Raw genomic sequence first — 20,355 nt, 5'->3', positions numbered from 1 at the left:
TGATCTACTGTAAAAGAACTACTGTAGATATTGCTGAACCTGAAATCCAGCTCTCACTCTTTTATGTTGACCTGGTAGAAAGTCGGAAACTGTCAATCAAGTATCAAACTGACACTTCCAAAAATTCTAAGCTCACGTTAGGGCTTGCACAGTCCACACTGAGCAGTCCCACGAATGCTCATGAGAATAATTACCATATTTACCTTCGATAAAATAACAGAGTCGAAACGTTTTTCATTTTTCACATTTTCTCTATGATTCCAAGAGAGTCTGGCCAAAATAAAACAACGAGAGCAATATAAAAATTACAAGAACTGTTTTACGGAATTAGATTAAAATATAAGTCACAGAAATGCACAGGAAAACTAAACAAAAACTGTTGTGCAACCTCTAACAAAGAACAACTCAAGCTAGCTGATTGAGGAAGAAAGGTTGTCTTACTGGTTACGCTTTACATTATCCAGTGTATACGATACCAATTAATACAGCTACATTAGAGTACTTGCAAAACTAATATTAATAGCTACTCTTCATTATTGTTTCTTACTAACCACCTTTTCTTAATCAAACTGTACTTGCATTTACCAAGATGAGTTAGGTGAAGGAGATATTTGACATTAGCTAACATTGTCCATATGTGATCTCCACTAAAGAAATAAGGTCTGCTGTGGTTTTACTTAGTCGAAAGTAAAGCTCTAAATCAAGAGCAGAACATACCAGCAATAACAATAAAGTGTTCCAGAAAAATGGTCAGGTAAAATACATTTTAGTAAATCACATGGCCAGAGCACTAATACTAAATCAAGATAACCGTCCAGATTAAAAAAAAAAAAACACCAAAAAAAAAACTTGATGAAACTCATTCTCTTTGAGCTAAATTAATCCTAAGTACACGCAATTTAAATATTTACCGAGTTTTTCCACCAAGAATTTCCACCAGAAGATTTCCCTATAAAATTCATCTTATGTTCTTTAACAATAGACTGGCAGGGACTGGCCTTTCCTTCTTAGAGTAAATACCTGAAGGTACTCCAGCTATAGCAAAAAAAAAAAAAAAAAAAGAAAAAAAAACAGAAAAACTGATTGTTCTGGTGTGGGGTATACTGTCTTCAGCAGTTGTATGCGGCCAAAAACTTTGCCTTGAAATCGAAGGAAACGAACCGATGGTGAACTGGATTTTGCTCAGGCGAAGCAGAGTTCAAACAGCGAAAAATGATCAAAAGATCGATCGACGCTTGTGCTTACTTCGACATTTTGACACCTTCGAAAGGACGCAAAAATGGCGCGAAAACCGAGAGAAACTGGTGCCTAATGTGAAAACCACTAAATTCGCGTTTGTGTGAGGACCAGACGCCTACAGGCTTTTAAAATTTTGAGAATGGTGATATCAGAAATGACTACATCCAACAAACGATGATCATGCAACAGTTTCGTTGCAAAGAAGCGTAAAACTACCTTTACGCGTTTCGTAAAGAAGTTGTTAATGAAATCTAACCGTAAAGACGAGTTTGTACATCTTTACGCGTTTAATAAAAGCGCGTAAAGATCGATCGGCGTAAAGAAAATTAAAGGTCCGTGAAGAACAATGAGTGAAAATGCGTAAAGAATGTGTCAAGAGAAACAGCTCAAAATAATTCGGTATTTCCATTGAAGATGGACAAGACATAATTATTTCACTTCTTTGAGTATCTCTCTAGAAAATATGTATTTCTCTAGAAAGTGGTGAATCATATCCATCTAGATCCTTATTCTTTACGAACGTTTAATATCCTTTACGCAGTCTTTACACGTTCTCTGTATTTACGCATCTTTACGGAACACGGAACTTGCCCATAAAGAAGAGGCCTTATTTTTACGATTCTTTAAGCAATTTTAATTTGGATTTCATGCTGTAGGTATTATTTAGCCTTTTTTTTTCATTCATTCATTCTGTTTCCTAGAAACTAGTCCATTCGACACTGAAATGTTACACTAACTCTACAACCTCGAGCTGTTCATACAGTTCAGTTGTCTTTTGGTTACATTCCTCAGCTGAAGGACGTTCCACTGCGTTTCCATTCCAGCATTTCTTCATCAATTCTTTCCAGGGCTGCGGAGGCTTCTCGCAGTTTTTCAGATGTTTAGGACGATGACCAGCATCGACGATAGCAGTGAAAGCCCTCACTTCAGAGAAAGCCTGTTTCCCATACCACATCTCCCACAGTATTAGACCAAAGCTGTAAATGTCTACTTTGCTGTCATACAGCTTTGAATGAAACACTTCCGGCGCGATGTAGAAAAGGGTTCCCGTCAAAGTACCTGTGACGTTCTTTGCTTCTTTGGAAACGGCAACATCGGTAATCCTCACTGAGTGCTCTTCTGATAACTTCAATAAAAATACACATATGATCACTGATATATATCGCTTGTGTTTGTATACCCACGGGCCGAGTACGGGCCTGCAAAGGCAGAGCAAAAAGCCATATAATAAACAGCCCGAAGGAAGAGCTGGGAGAACAGGGAGCTTAAGAAAGATTTAATTAATAATGGTAATTGAACTGAGTGGAGTGCAATTTGGTCTGAAATCATACGCGTGTATGATTTCAGACCAAAATTGCACGACATGAAGTTCAATTGCCACTTTATTAGATCCATTTTGAAATCGCACAATTTTATCGCCTTAATTTTTAGACTTTTGGTGTATTGTTCCAGTAGCCGGTTTGTTAAAAAAAAAAAAGCGGAACCGGAAACGCCTTTCGTCTCATTTAGTATGCAAAACGATGTCATGTGACGAAAACTCATCCGAGCATGACAAAGAAACAAGCGGTTTTGAAGTCAGAACGAAAATAGTCTGCTTCAGGTATAAAGGTTCAATTCTCGTCGCCTGAATCAATGATGGAAGGTCTTTCTTTCTTTTGTGGTTGAGGCTGAGACTTTTCATTGTCGTTGGAGAAGGAATTTGAAGGTGCATCCTGCGTAATTCTGCGATGGATTTCTTTTGAGTTGTGAAACTCCCTCGAGTGCACGATGCCCAGTGGATGGTACGTTTTTTTTCTTTCATACCGTTTAATGGCATGATTTTAAGGGAGTCCAGCTCGTTATCATCTCCGTTTCTTTTTGTGACCTCGGCGAAGGACTCAATACTCAGGACTTTGTCAAGTTCTTGCGGCGCCATTTGTTTCAAGATATTTCCAAGATGGCGGGACTAACACCAGCTTCGTAAGACGTTCATTCATTCACTGTTTTGTGGAGCGGGGTATATTTTGACTATGTTTATTCACAGCGACAGAGTTGAGCTCTTTTGTTGCTTCGTTTGAAACTACCAGAAACCTGGAAACATCTACCTTCTTGAGGTGGCCCTGAATTTGTTGTTGTGTGGTTTTCGTTTGTTTATGTTTTACTGGACTCGGTATCATACGGATTTTGAGCAGATGTTGAAGAAAAATCGCCAAAATATTCGTCAAAATGGACACTGAAAGTTGGAAACTTCCATTAAAGTAGGCGTTCAGCCTGAAGGAGCTGATAATCGTCATTTAGAAACTGTAATTAATTACATTCATCAAGTTTTTTGGAAAAAAAAAAACACAATAACAACAAAGTTTTGGCAATACTAGTTGCTAAATTCTCCACACAATGGCTTTTTGCCTTTCATTTTCCTGAAATTTTATTGTTTACGTTAAACTAATAGTGAAATCTGATTTGTTGTTTTGTTTTACTGTCCCATTCTCAATGGCTGAGAAAAAGATGCGATTTAGAGCAAAAAATAGTGCGATTCGTGAATAAATCGCACCATTGAGAGCCAATCAGATTGCAAGGATAACCAGTGATTTCAAAATGGATTTAATAAGTAGAACAATGGCGCGCGTGCGTTATAATTCTTAGTACATTTCTTTGCTGTCCTCTGCAAATCAACCACGTGAAATGACCAAATTCTACGTTGTCTGGAGAACGTGTACCACGAAGACCAATTTTTTTTAAATTTTGACAGTGATAAACAAAGTAAATGACTTTAGAGTATAGCGAGCCTCGTAGGTAAAATATAAATTCAGTTTTTAATCGACGTTGTCCTCGGCGTCGCTGTCGTGGTTCTTAAGCTCCTTAATATCGGCCAAATGTCTTGACATTACCGACTGCATAGACACAAAACGGTTGCGAGCTGAGCAAGTTTGGCCATGGTAGTTTACAGATTTATCACACGACTGATGAAGATTTTAACAAAAAATCGGATTAAGAGCCGGCTTGGCATTTAGTTACGTACGACGTTATCAAAGGTGTAGAAAGTTGAAAGAAAAAGCAAGACAATTGTTTACGAGTAGAATTCATTCTCAACTGGCAACAAGAAAACCGTCAAGAGTGGTTCGTTATTACAGTGCCCGATCCAATACTTGGAAAATTTTGGAACTTTCTATTTCTCATGTACGAAATTACTTTAACTTTGAAAACCTGTAACACTGCTAAATTTAATTCTTTTGAGAGGTTTCTGGAATCACCAGGTGTACTTTTATGAGAGCGTGAGTTTCGTCCTAACAGTGAGGTTTACAAATGTGAGAATCTTAGTGTTGCTTTTCGAGAAGTCAAATAAACCAGTCAGTTACGGTTCTGTTGCCGCTACCGTGGATCCTAAATTTTAGTCTGGGAACTGAACCGTGCTCTGTATCGACACTCGTTATAATGTTACTTGAACCCTAGCGACTATACTTAATAATGAGGTATTTGGTTCGCTAAAGAAGGCTGTCAACAAAAATAGTACATCTTAAAGGAAATTAATCATGGTACATGTGAAGAGCTTATAGTTTCATACCAGGATGTTCTCAAGTGTGAGGTTTCTGTGAATAATTCCCTGTTTGTGTATGAACGCAAGAGCACCACTGATCTCTTTCGCCCATCGACATACTTCTCTTAAGACAGCCGGATTGCTAGATTTTGCTGGAGCTGCTTCTGGGTTATGAAATATGAGACTCTTTAAGTTTCCTCTGCATTTTTCCATTACCAAGATCACTCTTGTGATGCCCTCTTTGTCGAGAAGGGATGTGCCATAAAACTTTACAATGTGAGGATGGTCTAATTTTCTGATGAACAAAAGAAAGGTGGTAATTATATAAAAAAAACAGCCGAAATAAGTGACAAAAAAGAGAAGAATAATTAAGTAAAAGTAAGACCGAAAAGCAAAGATTCTACTACGAAGATTCGCCCTATTCCCTTTCCGCTCGTCCTAATTATATACTAGATAAAAAGTCTTACTTTTTTTAGTATAAGCATTCTAAAACTTGCTTTAAAGTTAAGACCACCTTTTCAAAGTACTATGGTGTAGTCTCCTCCTTGACAAAAAGAAGACCATTTCAGGACCACGCTACGATGAATTCTAAAGACCAACTCACTAGTAGCCAAAGTTACTTTCGTCCCCAAACTTTTACAATGAGGCGTATCAGCTAATTGTTGAAGGAATCACTTCAACACCTGATAAAAGCCAGAGTAAATGGATTGCTGAATGCGAAGATTACGAAAATAGAAACATATATAAGGCAACTTCCTCACCTCAACAGTTCCATTTCTACCATGATTTGGTTCGCATTTTTGGCATCAAGCACTTCGTTGTAAACCTTTAATGCCACAGTTTGCTCCACTCCATATCTTTTCAGCATTCCTTGATACACAGTGGCAAACACACCACACCCAAGGCGGGGGGAATTGTCTTCTTTCCAGTCTAACTCATCGCTGCTGATGTCAACGGCACGGATTTCTTTTAATCCAAATACTGCCAGACGTCCTCTGATATAAGACGCCTCATCCACTGATGGTTGATATAGGTCTTGAATATCTTTTTTTGAGCGTGTTTCGTCACGGAGTTGATTAAACAACAGCTCGTCAGCCCCGATAAGCTCTGGAATGCGGGCTTCAATTTGCTTCAGGCACAACTTAGCCTCCTTCAGTTGGTCCTTCACGAAGAATCTGAGCACGTTTTCGTTTGATACACCGTCCAGATAGTTTGCGGACGCCTCTGCCATAAAAATACACTTGTTTCTTTCGTATTTACTGATTCTATTATTATCTTCTATCTTGTTTTTAATCGCCAGTACGCCGACCACAGGGGCGCCGATCACCAACGCAACTAGGCTAAGTGGAACCCAGATTGGACTAGCGACTCCGATGATAACCTTTTCACTTGTTGTAAACAATGGTTTAGCTGGAGGATTACTTTCTGGCATATCATGGTCCTCAGCTGTGGCAGCTCCTTGGAGATTTCGGAGTTGCCCTTCAACAAAGTTGTACCGCTCTTGAAAGTGCTGTACAAGTGACTCACGAGCGTTTCTAAACACTTGGTTATCCTCCTCCCATTGGTCCACGATTTCTTTCAGACGGGTTCGTAACGCTTTTGTGATGTTGCTTTTTGTCACTTCCCAAGAATGCTCGGCCTTTGGAACTTCGTCCAAGGTCCATGAGGTGAAGCGAGCTCTGACATCAGGTGATTTGAGGTATTCGGAGAGCCTCTTTACAGCATCACTGACATGGACTTTCATATCTTTGCGAAGCTTTTCAATGACTTGACCTTGTTCGGCCTTAATCTGACTCAAACGGCGAAGAATTAGGTTCATTCTCAGCTGTACTTTCTTGTGATCTCTAGAAGCGTTCATCACGAAAGCCTTTCCTTGGTAAATTACTCGCGAGAGAAGACAATCCAGCCACCTTAAAAAAAAAAAAAAATTCACACCTGGGTTACTGACTAAACTTGTTTTGCAAAGATGGATGGATATTGACCAAGATCTTTTTTGTATGTTCATGGACTTCGGTGCCACTGCTTTTCCTTCCTTAAAAAAATCTGCATAGCTTAGTATTGTTGTGAAGACGACTTGGAGTATACCAATTGTTGGACCAAAGTATTTAGGCGTACTCTGCTACAGCCCAAACGTCATGCTTCTGCCCTGGCCTACCGTACTTGATTGGAATTAGGTTCCACTGTAGCGAGGCAGAAACACGACTCCTATTCAGACGTCGTGCCAAAGGTATCGCAAATTCAAGATTTACAATGTACTGAAGCTAGGAAACAATTCTTCTCGTAGCTACTCGCGGGAAAGCAATCCAGCCAAACTACATTGATATCATTTACGAATTTGACTTGCAAGATTTTATTATAGTTGAGCATCTGTGAGACCATTTTCACGTCCCACTGCTTCACTGCAATCTGGACTCTTTACGTTTAACTCAAGTTATAACCAAAGTTGGAGTTGTTTCATTGGTTCTTGTTGATATCTTTTTACATTCCCTTTCAATGTCGCTATGTTTATGTAATTTTTTTTATTCTGTATTTTGTCCATCGTAATGAGAACTAAATTGCTGATATATAATTTGGTTTGCTATACTGACCGATTTAATACAAGCTGGACAGTGAAAATTAATTTTATATTGCATACTCTCAACTCGGAAACAGCGTAACACGAACAAGCCGGCCTTTTTGTTATTTCTAATCCTCACTAAAAAAGCTATCATCTGTTCTCGCGCGTTTATCACTCAATTCCTATAAATTTTTCTCAAGCAGACTGATTTTTTCCATTCAATGTAAACAAATTAAAAGCGAACCATAGTGTGCTTACTTCCAATGCATTTCTAGCCTGGCCTCGATGCTCTTCAAGACCATACACTTCATACAATTCATAAGAGCGGAGAAGTCTTCGGTGATTATTCCGTGGTTCTGAGCGATACTGGCGTTCGTCGTCGATATATGGATGATCTGCGACTCGGGAACAAGACCAGGCCAACAGTTCTTCAGCTTTTTGATCACATGATTCCTGACCTCGCTAGCTTCTTTATCAGGTATTTGGTCCCACTTGTTGCACACGAACATGGCACACTGGGGAGAAAATCCTCCCTGTCCTTCAAGCGTCACTTTTCTAACGTCTTCTAGCAGCTTTTCAAGCTGAGAATCAAAAGTAAGGGTGATCATTCGAACATATTAATCATTTTGGGCAAACAAATCCCTGGGGCGTATTAAATCCGTATTTTGTTATAAGGGCGCCGATCCAGTTTAGGAAAAGAAAACATTTTATTTAAAACTACATACCATACGGAAGACAACACCCTATATCCTAGAATCCTGTTTAGACAATGGACGAGGTAGAATAAAGGATACTGACAACCATACAGTACAATATTATTTTCTGATGTTGATTGAAAACGTTCCTGATATATCGGCAAGCTTATCAAGTCTCGAATTGATCAGTGCGGAATGAGCCATATTTAACAACAACAACTGTGCATCCACACCCTGTTTAGGACACGTCCGGACCCTGCTAAGGACAGATTAGATTTACATAAAATCACACGCCCTGTTCAGTCAAAGTTCATGCCCTGGCGACGGTGGTAGTAGGCCAAAAGAAATGGCCTGGAAATGATGTGATGGTGGTGGTCGTTGACGAAAAATAGAAATGTGGTGGTGGTAGCGGTACCTGCGGAGTTGACGGTGACCGAAGTGGTGGACATAAAATAGATATGTGGTGGTGGTGGCAGTGGTGGTTGTGGTGGTGGCAGGGGTTGGGGTGGTAGACAAAAACAATAATAGAAATGTGATCGCGGCGGTGGGGTGGCGGTGATGATAGATAGATAGATAGATAGATAGATAGATAGATAGATAGATAAACTTTATTTAAACACGATAATAATTAAAACTAAAAGCTTGTGGGGTCGTGTATTTAAATCTAACTTTGCTAAAAATTTAAAATTACGATTAAAATGTTTAGATTACAATTCCTAGGCAGCGGCGAGTGCGGTGGTGGCGGAGGTGGTGGGCATGGCGGCGGTGGAGGTGGACAAACACCATCGACAAGTGGTTGTGGCTAAGTTGGTGTTGGAGATGCCAGCCGTATACATTTATTCTTAGATGAATAATAAAATAAATTTTGCTTGCACGATGTTTGTTTAGTACAGTTCGTGGTTTTAACTGTTGAGTTACTGCTAATAAATTACAAGCTAATGTTTCCTAGCAATAGTCACGCTGAATGGTCGTTTTATTTTAACGTTAACATTCTCCCACCGATACACAGGCGTTTAAAGCAGCGCGGAAATCGTCAACGCTGGTTAAAAGAGTTTCCATACAACTAAATGTTTCAACAGAAACTAACAACAAGAGCCAAAAATAATTCTTTTCGATCCCAAAAATTCTGCCAAATGACCGTAATGACCCAATTAACGATTAGCGCGATTTTATTAATTTTTGAGTGTGAATTCTATGGCTGTTCTCCATTCAAGAGTCCGAACGAGTCTTGCACTTGACGCCTGGAGGGGCTCGTAGACCTATACCTTCAGTACGACATAGTATTCTTACTGCCTTCATTCATTGCCAATACTTACTCTGTCTTTCTGAACTCCTCCAGCGTTTGCACTGTTTATGACATAAATGAACGCAAAGGCTTCTGGTAAATACTGCGTGACTATCCCATCCATGATGTCGGACTCACCAACACCCGGACTGTCAATTATTACCACGCCTTTCTGAAATATAGACAGTAGAAAGGTTGGCTGCCTTTTATTCTAACTACCCCACGAAGGCATATGAGATTATTCACAAAATAAGTAGAATTTGAAACCTAGGAATGATTAAACGTTTTGTATGCGTGTTTAATGTTGAAGATTCTTTTGGATATTAATGAATTGTGCTGTGAAGGGAAGGACATGACTCAGGTGCTGATTGGGTGTGATAACAGTGTACTAAGCTACAACAAATGGATTCCGTGGAACCTCTTTGCTTTGTCCCGTCCTCGGAATACTTTTGGTTACTTTTCAAATAATTAATTACGGGAAGGGATTAATTTGTTATCACATCGCAAATAAATACCTCCAAAAGCTGGTGAGGCCAAAAGAGTTCAATCTTTTTGTAAACTGAACCTTTTTCTCGATCACTCTTTACGTGAACATAATGAGAGATCTGCTGAAGATAACTTTGTTCAGAGGATTCAGCCTCTAGAGGGAACTCCATAGTTGGAAGCCCGGTTTTAGGATCCTTGTCCTTAAAGTGGGCCACAATTCTTCGTTGCTCTCCATACTTCAGTTCGCATATGGTGGACGTTGTACTGAGTACAGAATATGGAAGAAGTTTCTCTCCCAGAACGAGATTCACCAAGCTGCTTTTTCCAGATCCTGTCTCACCTGTAACATAAGAAACCAGCTTCCCTCAGCGACCACCCTCATGAAAGCCTGCTGATTTTCCCGATACCAAATTGTAATTAAAAGCTCCCGTTTGTGGCCATTCCTTTAAGCGACTGTGACTATATCCGGTGTGGCTACCAGCGATTATCTGCGACTATTCGCGTAAAAAGAAAACCAAAGGTAATATGTAGATAGGTGAATTTTGTTCTGTTTGCTATGAACAATAGATCTGTATACTGTTCTATCGGGCCCCTTCATTCGTGATCCCTTTCGAATGCTGGAAGCTCTTGTTAGTGACCAACTCACTTTTTCTTTGGGTGATCGCTCACAGGATTTTACCCTTGTAACCGGCCAGCTCTAATTACGACTTTCACATTTACGAGCTTCAGCTGACAATAATCATTTACCTGCCACAAGAAGAAAGTATTCCTTCTGTTTAAGTTGTTCTTCGTGAGTTTTTATTTTTTCTTCAATGGAGCGCATGTTCTGCTGTGGCAATTGAACAAGTTTGTCATCCAGTTTCTTCAGACAATTCTCGCTTTGAGAGAAAAAATTCAGCAACACTCTTCTTTTCCTTTCATCTTCGTCTTTTGCTTGTGACAAAATCGAGAAGGCCTGAGAATAAAGATAAGAACTTTATTACTGGAATCCATGGTGAATAATGGAGTTGATCAGTCCTATAGTAGTTGTGGTGAATGGTGCACCGAAATTTGTGGGTCTCGGAATCCTTTATAATGGTTCAAAGAGTCTCGTTTTTCTGTGTTCTTCAGAGTCCAAAATCGTATGAAGTCTCAGTCTTGGATGTTCAAGAAAAGATTTCGGTATTTCGGCAAATCTCAGATATTACTATTAGTCAATCTTTGTGATAAGTTCCTCGGGCGTGGTTATGAAATGCTATATGCTCTTTACGACATCCCGGTTAAATTTCAGCATCTTTTAAGATGCCTTCAAATGTACATTAAAATGTACCCATTAATAGCAAACGAGTCATTTTCAAAGTGCTGATGTTATTTGACTTTAAATGGATGTAATTTTCAGTTGATACAGTTCCCCATTAAAACATCAAAGGTTGCTCCGACTGAGAGCATTTTACCTGATTTTCACCTAGACTTATTTTGGTAAACGTTAGTACTAGTTAAGTTGATTGCGACTCAGCTTTTGCCAAAAGTTTTCCATAAAGTTCGGTTTAAGTCAATTTGTAAGTTTCGGAATCAGTCACCACGACGGCCAAGTTTATAGCCCTGGCTCATATCCATAAGACATTAGCTTGTTTTGCTCACCTGTGAGTACTATATTGCTAGAACTCAGTAGGGGTTCCTTATTGGTACAACTCTTTGTAGTTGGAGACAAAAGGCGCGAAAAAGGCCTTGACAAGTATTTACTGCAGCAGAGCCTATCACAAATCATTCAAGAGGCACAAACAAATCATTTTTTCCAAAGAAAAAAGAACAACAAAGTCAATAAAGAAACCTTTCCTTTCACAAATCATCGCTTTCAGAGACAAATCATTCAAGAGGCACAAATCATTCAAGAGGCACGAACAAATCATTTTTTCCAAAGAAAAAAGAACAACAAAGTCAATAAAGAAACCTTTCCTTTCATGGAAGTAGAATTTAGGAAAAATAAGTTACAACATATTTGAGAAACAAAAATATTGTAAAACGCTCTGCGAGTTGTTCGAATTTGGAGTAGAAAGCATTTACCTTCTATACAAGCAAATATATGCTGAGACCAGCACAGAAATTTTTTTATACGCATTAACAGAAGGACTTCGTGCCATTCATCATGGCAACCATCAATGAGAAACTGAGCACCAAAACGAAGCGTTTATATCCAAAGTTACTGAGCTCTGCGCTCCTAAAATCCCCTCGCCATACAATATTATTTTTGAGTCCGGGCAAGATCGTTGCAGAAGTCATCAATGAAGCTCCTATCACTGGCTGTGGTCCTTAAGTTTCGAGAGGGGTAGGCAGGTTTCAATGAGGAAGAGGCTGATGAGGCCATATTTTTACGCTTAGAAATATTATTAAACAGTGTACCGAAGGAGAGCGGTTCCTCTGTGTGAACTTTTCGAATCTTTGTCGGATGTCGGCAAAGCAGTTCGACAGCATGCACTGGTACAGCCTCTAACGGCTACTACTAGCGTTTGGAATCCCCTCTCAACTCATCGAGATCAACAGAAGCTTAGCTTCTACCGCAACGTACTTTGCCTGTTGCATTAATTGTTTGTAACATAGACATCCTGTTCGAAGTCAAGACTGTCCACAATGTTTTTCAATCTCTTCGTAGAGCTGATCATGCGGCGCACAACAGAGGACCAGATCAGGGGCATCAGAAAAGACCCCCTTCTCTGGCAGACCTGGATTAGCGATGCGGCGACTCAATGTCTTTGGATAGTTAGTCGGTCTCAAGAGCAGCAGTAAGAAGACTTATTAAATTAGGAACAGAATATCAACAACAGAAGCCGCCCAGTCCAGGTCAAAAATGAAGACCTTTCATACCGCGCGGACAAAAAATTCACCTATCTCGGTAGCATCCTCAGCAGAGATGGAGGAGCAGTCCTTAACATCTAGAGCCGGCGCCCTCTCAACAAGACAAGAAACTCTATCAACATGATCAACAAGGTTCGGCGCTCTTCCACTTACAGTACTCAAACCAAGTAGAAACTATACCACACCTGTGTCGTCAAAGTCTCCTGTACACTTCGGAATGCCTGGGATTGACCGAGAAAATTTAACAAACCTATCCACATTTCACACCAACAGCCTTCGCAACATTCTGCACAGTTTTTGGCCCAACACCATCTCAAACAAAGACCTTCTCGAATGGCGTGGAACCATGTCCATGTCTACTATCCTAATCAGGTGGCGCTCGGGGTGGATTGGCCATGTCATCCGCCAAGAACCCTCCATCATCATACTGCCCTACACTGAACGCCAGAGGGAAAGCTCGAAGAGGGGTAACTCGAAGATCACCTGACGGCGCTCGGTGAAGAAGGAAATGAAGCAGATGGAAAAGACCTGGAATGGCGTTCAAGTCATGGCAAAGGACCGGCATATGTAGAGAAATTACGTTGCTGCCCTGCACGCCAACCGGCGTAATGGGCATGACTGAGTGAGTGACTTATTATTCATTAAATATGCGAGATTATAAACATTAAAAGAGTCATATTGAGGAATACGTGCGAAGCCTCGATCACTTAAGTTCCTTTGCCTCACCAATCGTTTCAAACTGTCCAACTCAAATAATATCCCAGCTTTCCAGACGTTTAATTTCGTGACCCATTGGCAGAGTTTCAACATATCGCTGTCTGTTTTTTTTTAAACAGATCTTCGAGCCAAGTTTATGGTAATTTTAGATGTAAACCTGAAACTTTTTCTTTCTCTAATCTCACTCACACCTACCATGGCATAGATGACGATCTGCGATGACCTCTTCTTCGTTGTCACGCATTCAAATGGTAAATAACATTCATTTTCAGACGAAAAACATAACACTAATCTCTCCTATTAGTAAACGTTTATTAAATGCGATTTAACTCATTCAACAACACACAATATTGCTTTAAAACTAAACTGATTTGATTGCTTTACCATTGGCACAATTGTTCGTATCTCTAATAATTAGCTTTGGCTTCCTCATTCCTATCCAGACCGGAAATTCAGGCCGCTTTCATCGCTCACTGCAGGTTTTAATGGCCTCTCGTCTCTCTGTCGCAAAACACCACTCCGGCCGCGAGCGACGACAGAGAGGCGACTGAATTTAGGCCAGACTTATTCCGTTCCATCCCATCAAGTGATCAGGACGAGACATCATTCATTTGAACGCGGGTATTTTTGCGAACTCCGCAAGGCAAAAGAAATTTTCGGAGATTGTCCCTTTAAAAACGGCGCAGTTTTGTTCTAACTTTGATTACAATTAGGAAGTTTCCATTTTAATAAGCAGGCGTATTACTTATGAATTTCTTCAGTTTACAATATGGCTAAATCGACACGTAGCGTTGACATTCAATTTCATAGGTGGGCTTTCAAGCGTTACGAAAACAACTTTCAATGAAAGAATGTTAGTTACTAGCCTCCTGGAATGGATGAAGAGGCGTGCTACAGTTTCTTGACTAGCGCTTCAATAGGAAAAGGTAACGACTTTTGGATTCGGCAGTCGTTTCATTTGATCAGCGTTAGTCGTCGATTCTGCGCTCACCTACGAAAATATAGCACGTCGGATATAAATTGGTCACGATGGTAGTAAATTAAATACGTAAGATTTGGCTCGAGACGTGAGTTAGTCCCGAGGAGCTAGTAGTCTTTGTTCCGGACTCACGCTTATAGAACGAAGTATGCGTACATGCTCTCCTCCTTGCTTCCTCTCCTTGTTTTTTTTGTATATACCATAGTTTATATACATGTCATTCCGGCGTTCAGACAAACACATATTATGTGATTCTTTCAATATACAGAACGGCAAAAATTACGCCATGTTCTCAATATGTGAATACTACTTTCATATGCGAAATAACATTAACATATATAGACGCTCTTTCTCGCCGATGTTCAGCGGCGAGGTAATTCTGTCTGTATAATAAAGGAACCAAAATCTCGCCGATGTTCAGCGGCGAGGTAATTCTGTCTGTATAATAAAGGAACCAAAATCTCGCCGATGTTCAGCGGCGAGGTAATTCTGTCTGTATAATAAAGGAACCAAAATCTCGCCGATGTTCAGCGGCGAGGTAATTCTGTCTGTATAATAAGGAACCAAAATCTCGCCGATGTTCAGCGGCGAGGTAATTCTGTCTGTGTAATAAAGGAACCAAAATCTCGCCGATGTTCAGCGGCGAGGTAATTCTGTCTGTATAATAAAGGAACCAAAATCTCGCCGATGTTCAGCGGCGAGGTAGTTCTGTCTGTATAATAAAGGAACCAAAATCTCGCCGATGTTCAGCGGCGAGGTAATTCTGTCTGTATAATAAGGAACCAAAATCTCGCCGATGTTCAGCGGCGAGGTAATTCTGTCTGTGTAATAAAGGAACCAAAATCTCGCCGATGTTCAGCGGCAAGGAAATTCTGTCTGTATTAAATGGACGGAAATCTCGCTGATGATGATGATGGTGATCGGCGGCTAGGTTAATGATCCTCGCCGAGATGAATGAAGAAGTACTCTACAGCAATTCTAAACATATTTTTGATGTAAAGTTTATATGGGCCCGGCGTAATAATACAAAATGCAAGTAACCAACATGCTCACGGAATATTTCAAACTTTGTCCCTCCAGAGCTAATATTTAGAGAGCTTAAAACATATCTTGCAATCAAATGAGCCAAAAAAAGTAGCACGTGGCCAAAAACAGACGTGTCAAACTCAACAAATTACACGCGGATAACAGCGGAAACCACGCAGACCTATGACCTCTAACGGCTCTACTCTGGTGAAATGTCCTCCGAAAAACAGGATTATTGCTTAGCGAAATATTCAAAGATCCCCCTATCGTACAATACAAAAGGGGCAGATCCTCAAAGATATACTAGTTCGAGCAAAACTCTCAAAGCGGCTATTACACGTGGATAGGAGTTGTGTAGGCCTGCCAACCCATTGTTATCACGATGGTGCCCTTTATCCAGCCGAGATAGTCAGTGGAGCCATCCAAATTAACTCGGTTGTATTCTACCTCAAGTCTTGCTCCAATAAGGGCATTACCTGTGGAATGAAGTACATGAATGACTTCCACTACATGACATCCTCTTCAGTCATAGTTAATTTCTCTTGTAATCAAAATGAAAACAAAAGCGGGCTTTTTTCTTTTATGATATAAGCTTGCAACAATGGAATCAGTCAAATATCATAGACCAAAATTATTTTGTACCTTGTCTCTTTTTACTATGTTTTCCGTAGTTGCAGGCACGTTGCAACTGGCGTCTTTTATCCGGTGGACCTAAAAGATTTTAACCAGTTGTTAACTATATATAGTACGGGGAAATGAGTTTAGGTGGAGCCCTGTTCGTTCTCTACCCTTTCAGTTGTTTAGGATGACTTCAAACATTGACTACATCCATAATAGTTATAGTAGCACTGCGCCTAACTTGTCCTCTACTGCATTAGCTTAATTGTCAAAGAATCTGAGTATTGCTGCTGCCTTGAGTAGACAGGACGCAGGTCTTGAACATCGGCGAGATTTTGGTTCCTTTATTATACAGACAGAACTACCTCGCCGCTGAACATCGGCGAGATTTTGGTTCCTTTATTATACAGACAGAACTACCTCGCCGCTGAACATCGGCGAGATTTTGGTTCCTTTATTATACAGACAGAATTACCTCGCCGCTGAACATCGGCGAGATTTTGATTCCTTTATTATACAGACAGAACTACCTCGCCGCTGAACATCGGCGAGATTTTGGTTCCTTTATTATACAGACAGAATTACCTCGCCGCTGAACATCGGCGAGATTTTGTATCCTTTATTATACAGACAGAACTACCTCGCCGCCGATCATCGGCGAAATTTTGGTTCCTTTATTATACAGACAGAGCTACCTCGCCGCTGAACATCGGCGAGATTTTGGTTCCTTTATTATACAGACAGAACTACCTCGCCGCTGAACATCGGCGAGATTTTGGTTCCTTTATTATACAGACAGAATTACCTCGTCGCTGAACATCGGCGAGATTTTGGTTCCTTTATTATACAGACAGAATTACCTCGCCGCTGAACATCGGCGAGATTTTGGTTCCTTTATTATACAGACAGAACTACCTCGCCGCTGAACATCGGCGAGATTTTGGTTCTTTTATTATACAGACAGAACTACCTCGCCGCTGAACATCGGCGAGATTTTGTATCCTTTATTATACAGACAGAACTACCTCGCCGCTGATCATCGGCGAGATTTTGGTTCCTTTATTATACAGACAGAATTACCTCGCCGCTGAACATCGGCGAGATTTTGGTTCCTTATTATACAGACAGAATTACCTCGCCGCTGAACATCGGCGAGATTTTGGTTCCTTTATTATACAGACAGAATTACCTCGCCGCTGAACATCGGCGAGATTTTGGTTCCTTTATTATACAGACAGAATTACCTCGCCGCTGAACATCGGCGAGATTTTGGTTCCTTATTATACAGACAGAACTACCTCGCCGCTGAACATCGGCGAGATTTTGGTTCCTTTATTATACAGACAGAACTACCTCGCCGCTGAACATCGGCGAGATTTTGGTTCCTTTATTATACAGACAGAACTACCTCGCCGCTGAACATCGGCGAGATTTTGGTTCCTTTATTATACAGACAGAATTACCTCGTCGCTGAACATCGGCGAGATTTTGGTTCCTTTATTATACAGACAGAATTACCTCGCCGCTGAACATCGGCGAGATTTTGGTTCCTTTATTATACAGACAGAACTACCTCGCCGCTGAACATCGGCGAGATTTTGGTTCTTTTATTATACAGACAGAACTACCTCGCCGCTGAACATCGGCGAGATTTTGTATCCTTTATTATACAGACAGAACTACCTCGCCGCTGATCATCGGCGAGATTTTGGTTCCTTTATTATACAGACAGAATTACCTCGCCGCTGAACATCGGCGAGATTTTGGTTCCTTATTATACAGACAGAATTACCTCGCCGCTGAACATCGGCGAGATTTTGGTTCCTTTATTATACAGACAGAATTACCTCGCCGCTGAACATCGGCGAGATTTTGGTTCCTTTATTATACAGACAGAATTACCTCGCCGCTGAACATCGGCGAGATTTTGGTTCCTTATTATACAGACAGAACTACCTCGCCGCTGAACATCGGCGAGATTTTGGTTCCTTTATTATACAGACAGAACTACCTCGCCGCTGAACATCGGCGAGATTTTGGTTCCTTTATTATACAGACAGAACTACCTCGCCGCTGAACATCGGCGAGATTTTGGTTCCTTTATTATACAGACAGAATTACCTCGCCGCTGAACATCGGCGAGATTTTGGTTCCTTATTATACAGACAGAACTACCTCGCCGCTGAACATCGGCGAGATTTTGGTTCCTTTATTATACAGACAGAACTACCTCGCCGCTGAACATCGGCGAGATTTTGGTTCCTTTATTATACAGACAGAACTACCTCGCCGCTGAACATCGGCGAGATTTTGGTTCCTTTATTATACAGACAGAATTACCTCGCCGCTGAACATCGGCGAGATTTTGGTTCCTTATTATACAGACAGAACTACCTCGCCGCTGAACATCGGCGAGATTTTGGTTCCTTTATTATACAGACAGAACTACCTCGCCGCTGAACATCGGCGAGATTTTGGTTCCTTTATTATACAGACAGAACTACCTCGCCGCTGAACATCGGCGAGATTTTGGTTCCTTTATTATACAGACAGAATTACCTCGCCGCTGAACATCGGCGAGATTTTGGTTCCTTACTATACAGACAGAATTACCTCGCCGCTGAACATCGGCGAGATTTTGGTTCCTTTATTATACAGACAGAACTACCTCGCCGCTGATCATCGGCGAGATTTTGGTTCCTTTATTATACAGACAGAGCTACCTCGCCGCTGAACATCGGCGAGATTTTGGTTCCTTATGATACAGACAGAATTACCTCGCCGCTGATCATCGGCGAGATTTTCGTTCGGTATATAAGAGAAATTAAATTATCACATATTCCAACATTTACATAAAATAGTTTCAATATATATATTTAAACATTCACATAATATGTGAATATATGTAAACCCATGTCATTCGGTGTATTGGAGGGTTCTAAACTCACACCTCTGTATTATAAAGAGCGTGATGTACAAGCAGTTTTCCTTGCTTCCTCTCGTGTTACGTTCAGTGCGTAAAATGCGGCGTTTTGGCTAGCCCTGATAGTTCCCCACTGAGCTGTACTTGTCGGGTAGTGAATACTGACTTAAGTTATCCACGAGTCGTGCAAATCAAAATTCATTTCGACTCGAAACTAGTCGTCTCGTATCGAGCATGGATGCTTGACTTGGAATGACCTGCATTCACTTTTATCAAAATCAAATTTGTACCATGGGAAGCGGATCACGAATCGCTTTAGAGATCTTTGAGGGTCCTGAGCTGAGGCAAACTGAACATTTCTATCTTGCCTCTTCTTCAGCGACCCCGCTAGTCATGGCTTCCCTTTATCGACTGTGCTTAGTCGGTTCTCAAACGACAGAAAACTACCTCATGATCGCAGTAAAATTAAAAAATGCGTGCCCTCTGTTCATAATCAATTAATTCATACCTGTCCTGCTGTCCAGCTTGGCTTATTCGGTGTCTGACCTAATTCAGCTCTTGCTCGGGCTTTCATGTCGTCCAAAGTTTTTAATCCTTTACACGAAATACCAAGAGCAGCCATAGCTTGAAACATTTCGGACAGATCGTCGATTTCCTCGATAATTTTGGTTTTGCTAAGAGCCATTTCCCCAAATTTCAATGGATTTGTATTGCTGCTATATACATAACACTGGTAGAGAACTAAACGTGAAAAGCTTCCTTCAAAGAAAACCCTAAAGAGCGTTTACAAGCATGTGTTTGTTTCATGACTTCGTGACCTTCGGAGTCAAACTTAGCCCAGACTTTGAAAACATATCAGTGTTGCTGTGAAAGTCAAAAAGCCGTGAACACCTTGATTTGATTTTGACATGTCGATTGTGTAGGCACCAATCAGATGCGAGATCCAACCGCAAAAAAAAAAAAAGAAAGAAAGAAAGAAAAGAATTGAAAAGAAAAGAAAAAACAAGGAAGCAAACAGAAAATTAAACTACCTTTGGATTGTTTCGCCTTCCTAAACCCTTCGTTACCCGATAGTTTTTACATTACGATACCCTGCAACCACTTTGCAACCTCAGACATTATTTTTCTCGACTGGAGCCCTTCGTAAATAAACTCCGCCTGGAAACGTCCCCAAAACTCGAGAGCCTGAAATTTGCATACTAGTATTGGAGAGAGAAAAAATCACATGGCAGCTAGCCTAACAGTTATTTCGTCAGAAAAAATGTTCCCCTTTGTAAACTGAATTGAAACGGCCTGGTTTTCTAAAAAGAGGGAACGAACATCTTCTCGAAAATGAAAATAACATTGCGACGTCGAAATAAAATGCGAAAGAAATGGAAATACCAGAATCGGTGTATAGTCTAGGAAATTTATTTTTAATGCTTGGGGACTAAATTCTTTTAAATTTCTTTAGTCTTACCTCAATATACAGTGTTTCGAAACGT

The 20,355-nt window shown here is 40.6% G+C and overlaps 1 protein-coding gene across 1 annotated transcript; it reads right to left on the bottom strand.

Annotated features, from left to right (window-relative positions):
- Window positions 1-1,963: 1,963 nt before the first annotated feature.
- LOC145493483 (uncharacterized) lies at window positions 1,964-19,705 on the bottom strand. Its single transcript, XM_081472962.1, has 8 exons — window positions 19,380-19,705; window positions 10,524-10,731; window positions 9,806-10,116; window positions 9,322-9,462; window positions 7,569-7,891; window positions 5,515-6,663; window positions 4,781-5,048; window positions 1,964-2,365 (listed from the first exon to the last, which is right to left on the bottom strand). The coding sequence occupies exons 1-8, from the start codon at window positions 19,554-19,556 to the stop codon at window positions 1,967-1,969; spliced, it is 2,976 nt and encodes a 991-aa protein (XP_081329088.1). The 5' UTR covers window positions 19,557-19,705; the 3' UTR covers window positions 1,964-1,966.
- Between the last annotated feature and the right edge of the window lie 650 nt (window positions 19,706-20,355).

Source organism: Orbicella franksi, chromosome 7 (assembly GCF_964199315.1).
Source record: "Orbicella franksi chromosome 7, jaOrbFran1.1, whole genome shotgun sequence".
In the NCBI taxonomy this organism is placed as follows: Eukaryota; Metazoa; Cnidaria; class Anthozoa; order Scleractinia; family Merulinidae; genus Orbicella; species Orbicella franksi.
The sequence above is the reverse complement of the archived record's forward strand: the minus strand, read 5'-3'. Positions and strand labels throughout refer to the sequence as shown.

Bases quoted from the DNA above. Each gene is read 5' to 3' on its own strand.
- LOC145493483 (XM_081472962.1), bottom strand. From the start codon at position 19,556: ATGGCTCTTAGCAAAACCAAAATTATCGAGGAAATCGACGATCTGTCC. The intron at 10,117-10,523 runs GTAAATGATTAT...CTTATGTTACAG, and splicing joins ATACTTTCTTCTTGTGGCAG to GTGAGACAGGATCTGGAAAA. The intron at 6,664-7,568 runs GTAAGCACACTA...TTTTTTTTTAAG, and splicing joins AGGCTAGAAATGCATTGGAA to GTGGCTGGATTGTCTTCTCT.